The 5,695-nt window shown below is 39.1% G+C and overlaps 1 protein-coding gene across 1 annotated transcript in view; it reads right to left on the bottom strand.

Moving 5' to 3' along the window:
• LOC107086324 (interleukin-12 subunit beta-like) overlaps positions 1–4,757 on the bottom strand; it is an 8,757-nt gene extending 4,000 nt beyond the window's left edge. Inside the window, exons 1-4 of the mRNA XM_015377192.1 lie at positions 4,671–4,757; positions 4,228–4,315; positions 2,700–2,966; positions 2,496–2,601 (exon numbers count right to left, since the gene is read on the bottom strand). Of these exons, the coding sequence (XP_015232678.1) occupies positions 2,496–2,601; positions 2,700–2,966; positions 4,228–4,315; positions 4,671–4,688 (479 nt within the window). The 5' untranslated portion in view covers positions 4,689–4,757. The remainder of the gene's footprint in view (positions 1–2,495; positions 2,602–2,699; positions 2,967–4,227; positions 4,316–4,670) is intronic.
• Positions 4,758–5,695: the final 938 nt, after the last annotated feature.

Here is a 5,695-nt window from a genome sequence, read left to right as displayed (position 1 = left end):
GTTTTGAGTGCAAGAAGATGAAATTGTTTTCTCAAATTGAAATTATGTGCTCTTGCATTATGGCAGGATAATTCTCCCATACAATAAATGCTAAAATATAGTAGTGGCATACTGGTAAAACAGTGGAATGTGCATCACATAGGAGTGGCATGTGAATAAAACTGGGGAACATGAAACCAGAAAGAAGGGGACATGTCGGTAAAATGGTTGAAAATGTCACCACATAGAAGTGGCATTTTGGTAAAACAGTGGAATATACCACCATGTCATAGTGGCTTGCAAGTAAAACAGCTTAATATGTTACCAAGCAGAAGTGACATGTCAATAAAAAGGTGAAATATGCAACCAGACAAACACGGCATGTCAATAAAACATTGGAATATGACACCAGGTCTAAGTGGCATGTGAGTATAAAGGTGCTTTCATACAGAGCACGAATCATACTGCTTTTCTTCGCTGTGAAGTTTCCCTGGCCTGCACAAGGATTTTGCATGGCAGGAGATTTTGCACAGTGTGCAAAAGGACTACTTCGTCATGGAGTTTGCTGGTCATTGGTTCCACTTGAACATGGTTGACATGGATTTATGGAGAAACTGGCAGTGCTTTTTTTTTTGTCTTTTAAAAGCCGAGCAAAGCTGTTGGCATTGCTGGGCTCACTGGACTCCCAGAGATGGGACCAGAATGGAGAATACCACCATCGCCTCTAGAGGCCACGTGTGAATGACTGTCACTTTCAGTCAGTGGTGTAGTCTATGTGATACGCAGTAATTTCCGTATAACCACTTAAAAGTGCCCAATAATGCTGCGTTCACACCGGCGAGTTTACATGCAAAGTCAATTATTGACGCGCGTCAAGGCGCAGGAAAAGGTTCTGCTGCGCGTTTTGAGCATCTGACGCGCGCCACGCGCCGCAAACGCGCTGCTGCTCGAGAAGGAAAAATTTTACTTTTCCTGCTTCAATCAGAGATGCTGATCTGGGAGCTGGCGGGGAGACAGACACAGAGCGCAGTGATCGCTCGTCTGAAACAGTTTATTAACGCCTAAATTAACTGAAAATGCTGAAACCTGCCGACAAAACGTGTTTGCTTTTATTATCCTGATGCCTGCAGTTTGGATTACGTTCATGAAAACCGCTTCCAGCCGCCGCAGCGAACCGCGAGGAGGCGACCGGGCCAAAGGCTGCTGTTGAATGGGATTCCTACTGACAGCGCACCGCCGGTATGGGGGGGTCTGAGCGGCTCCGACAGAAATAATATTAGAAGGCAGGATGGTAATCTGGATGAACTGACTGCGCTGATGAAGTTTTCAGGTGGATTTTCCCACTTAAAAACATATTAAAACTACTTTATTCCCACTGATCACAGCAAATATAGCTGCAAGGCAGAGAAAGGATAGAGCAGAGAGCCTAAAAACCTTAAACCACTGATCACTTGCATGAAAACCATTCCATGTAGCACAGCTGAGTGTGAAAGAGGGTTCAGCTTAATGAATTAATTACTTTGCACTTACTGGCGTGCTTATTTCTAAGCACAGTATACCCACTACAATAATGTAGACTACACCACTGCTTTCAGTGGTACTAACTATTCATGATGCCGTTTGGGCCTCTGCTGTCCCGCATTAAGGGACGAATCACATGGCCAACAGAGTTTAGGTGAGATGGCATTCTGGAACTCATGTAGGAGCAGCAGGAAATCAGTGTAAAGCCGGGCATACACTGTACGATTTTTTTGCGAGAATTTTTCGATCGGGCCGACTTTTAGCATCCTCGTCGTGTAGTATACATAGGTTAATGAGGGGCGATTAGCCTCTCACGACCACCTCCCGAAAAGGAATCGTAAGGTTGGGAGAAAATCAAACACGTTTTTAAATTCAGTCGGCCGTTGTGAGGTGTTCGTAAGCAAATCCTGCCGTTGAAGCAGAGCTACGACCGTCTACGAGCCGATTTACCGGCACCTTGAGCTTTGCGCATGCGAAAACAAGGGAGTTCTTCTTCGTCTTCCAGATAGACGAGTCCGACCAGCGGCATCTCTCGGTGCTCAGTCCGACATGTTTTTTTTGGACGTGCAGTGGTAGCAGGTAGATCGCATCAAAGCATCGGTTCGCAAAGTGTGAGAACGTGCATTGTGAGCTGTGAATTTTTAAACCCTGTGGTTTCGTCATACAGTTCGAGCTGCGAGCAACAATTAAAAATATCTCACAGTGTGTACCCTGCTTAAGAAATCCGGCCGAGAGAAAACCAGGACCAGGACCAGACTACCAGACCTGCTTCCCTCTGGAACTAAGAGACCAATTGGTTTATATTCATGGTGGGCTCCTCCAAAGTCCAGATTTTTTAACCCTTGCGGATTCCACTTGACTTCATTCGCACACGGAGCTGAATTTGCCATAAACGTGCCATTCACGTCGCTAAATTCGCCACATTCTCCTTGATCAGCTTCACCTGATTTTTGCTCTTTATACTAAACATAATGTGAGGAGTGATTGAGACTTACCGCTCAGCTTTAATAAAAGCAGCTTTGCCAACACGATTGCTGTGCCACGTCCAGGAACAGTGAAACTCTCCATTGTAGTTCTGAGTGGAACAACTCAGGTAATCCTCTAAAGAAAAACCATCAGAGGACAGCAGATGGTTCAGGAATACATCCATTATTACATATAAGAAGGTTAAGTGCTAACATCACTGAGCATGACCATACCTTGCTGGTTTTTAAGAAGAATTCTCCTATTGGATAAATAGTGCTGAATAAGGACCTCAGTGTGATTTAAGAGAGATCCGTCCCGGCTGTGGCAGGTGTAGTTGCCCCCTCCAAAGCTTTCCAACAACTGCACCAGATAAACGTTGCCTCTCTGCAACTCCTTTATTCCATTCTTCCTCCAAAATATATCCTGGCTGTTGTTGCCCGTCATCTCCAAGCAGGTAATCGGTTGTTGCCCCAAAGTGCCGTTCACTTCCAAGACCAGAACTAGGAGGTGAGTTAAAATTTTAGATTGTATTTGAAAAGGAATTATTACCCCAAACCAATTGACAAATTGTCGGAAATTAAGAAGTAGATTTTTTTTCCATAATGAGTAGATATAACATGTTTAAGTGCTGACAAATTTTCAGTGTTTCTGCTTTTACTGCGTAGACAAAGCTGAAAGTTTGCTATTGTTAAATGCAATGAACTTTATTCCACTATTTTTGAAAAACATTAACATATTTAGTAAATGGTAATTTGAAAAACATGCAACCCCAAAAAATAAGAAAAATACTGTGCTTATCTGGCAGACACTTTGCTGTTTTTTAAGATTGTTTTGTCAAATAGATTTTTTTATTCTCTCAAATAAAATTATTACGGTTTGAGTTTTACAAATTTCATTCTCTTCACCTCAAACCCAATGCATAAGCTCAGTTTTGCTCATTTAAATGTTTTTGCTAACGTCCATGCAGATCAATAGAGATGTTTCCAGAAGAACGTCTAACCCCCCAGAAAATGAAGAGAATATGATCTAGAAAATATAATTTCAAAAGAATGGATTTTGTAAAACTCAATCGAAAAAACAAAAATTCAAAAAGTAAAATGCGGAAATACATAATTTAAATATAGAATATAAAAATAAAACAAATTAAATTTGAAAAGAAAAAGTTACTCTCAAAAGCTTTTTCAATTAAAATTTTCTTTTTTTTCTGTATAAAATGTTTTTATTTTAGTTAACTTGCAAAAAACATGCTCTTTGCAACAATAATGGATGTAACGTCTCTACGTTTTATCAGTAACGTGTTTATAAATATAGTTAAAGAAAGTAAAGAGATATGAGATGCAAATTAAAATTTATTATTTTCTGCATTATGTAAATTTCTGTAACCTAATCCGGAGGAGAAAGCAAGTTTTGAAAAGGCAAAGCAAGTTTTTCTATCTCTTTTAATTTATTAACCTGTTGGTAATTTAAGACAAATCACAAAGGTAAAAATATAAATACTAGCCTTAGTCCATTTGAAATCATGAAATTTAAATAAGTCTTCTCTGTAATAATTTTGTCTTTGCTTCAAATGATCAAATGCTCTCATGTAATGTGACATCATCATCTGTTTCATGTTTATATATATTCTAAATTATAGCTATTTTAAAACTCCATATACATCAGGCAAAATTGTGAGGCATTAAAATCTACAAAAGCTAAAGTTGTTTAAAATCTATGACGTAAAATAAAGAAGAAAAATATTTGTCTAAATATCAAACATACCATTTGGTTCCAGAGTCCAATAACTCAGAGGATTTGGGCAACAGCCTTGCAGAAACACACACAGTATGTTGAAAACAAACAGCTTCATCTGAATGACAAAAAAGGGAAAAAAAAAAAGGAATACAGGGAAAACTCAAGAAGATTTTAAAAAATTAGAAAATTGAAAGTAAATCCACAAAAAAGCCGATGCCGTTGTACACCAGTTCAATTATGAATAATCTGAACCCAAGTAACTAAAGAGAGAACACAATAAGAAAGAAAAAAGAAGAAAAAGGTCCATAAAAACATTTACTTTTCTCACATAATCCTGCAAACATACTATATGCATAAAGAAAATAAATACAAAACATAAAAAACATATATTTAGCCTTAACTTTACATTTCTGTATTTTTCATAGTAAATTATTCTAACAAATAAACAAGTCAGATAAAAGTCTTCTTACCTTGTTACTCAGCCCCATCTTTGATGGCTCTAACGGGTTTCTCTCCTTTTTATTAACTACTGTCAGTCACAGACCTCTGTTATTTCCCCTGAATCAATCTTTTACTTCCACTTATGCGTTGCACTAACTTAGGGACCTGTTCTCTTTTTGTGGGTATTGCTGTGTCCTTGGGTTTCTGTACCCTCCAGTGACTCAAAAGGTAAATGCTGAAGCCACCCCTCTTGGTGCTGTCCCTACTTGTTTACTTTTAAGGCTGCAAGGATGTCTTCATTTCCCTTTGGTGTTCATGTTTTACAGTGCAGCTGTAGAGGCCAGTGTTTGCTCAGAGCTTTCCCACTCAAAATGATGTAAGAAGTAGGAAATTACATGACAGGTTTGGTCAGAGAACTCAGAAAACACCTGATGATATGTAATTTAAATTTAGCATCCAGGTGAGGCTCAAAGTTTCCACAAAAACTACAAAACTGTCAAAAAATTAAAGAGGCTTTANGCAGGAGCAGAAGCAGGCTGGATCAGACGAGGGAGAAAAAGAAAAGGCAAAAAAAAAGAGAATCCTCTGTGCTCTGTGGTTTTGTTCTGCCCTCACAGAGGGGGGTTGGTGGTTGGTCACACCTCTGTGACTTCTATGTGGCTGCTTTGGCTGAAAAAGGGGGGCTGCTGAAGTCCCCCAGCTGTTATTCACCAAAGCTGTGTTTTCTTCTCTGGTCATCCTATCAGGATGAAATATGGACACTGGTTCCCACTGTCCAAAAAGTATGATCATGGCAAATGGCATAACACATTCATAGCTGGATTTTCAACAAACAGGAACGACCAAAATTTTGGCAGCCAGGTGGGCAGAATGAAAATAAACCCATTACAGGTAGCGAAAAACAAAACAAAACAACAAAAAAACAGGGCAAGTCCATAAAACAAAAAAAAAAATGTTAATGAAAATAAATGTGCAGAATCACCAATATAAAAGAAAATCACTAAATGACTAAAAACACAATGTCACTCTTCTTCCCCATTTGTCATGACGTAAC

This window comes from Cyprinodon variegatus, unplaced genomic scaffold (genome assembly GCF_000732505.1).
Source record: "Cyprinodon variegatus isolate N-32 unplaced genomic scaffold, C_variegatus-1.0 Scaffold148, whole genome shotgun sequence".
Classification (NCBI taxonomy): Eukaryota; Metazoa; Chordata; class Actinopteri; order Cyprinodontiformes; family Cyprinodontidae; genus Cyprinodon; species Cyprinodon variegatus.
This window is presented reverse-complemented; position numbering and strand designations above follow the sequence as displayed.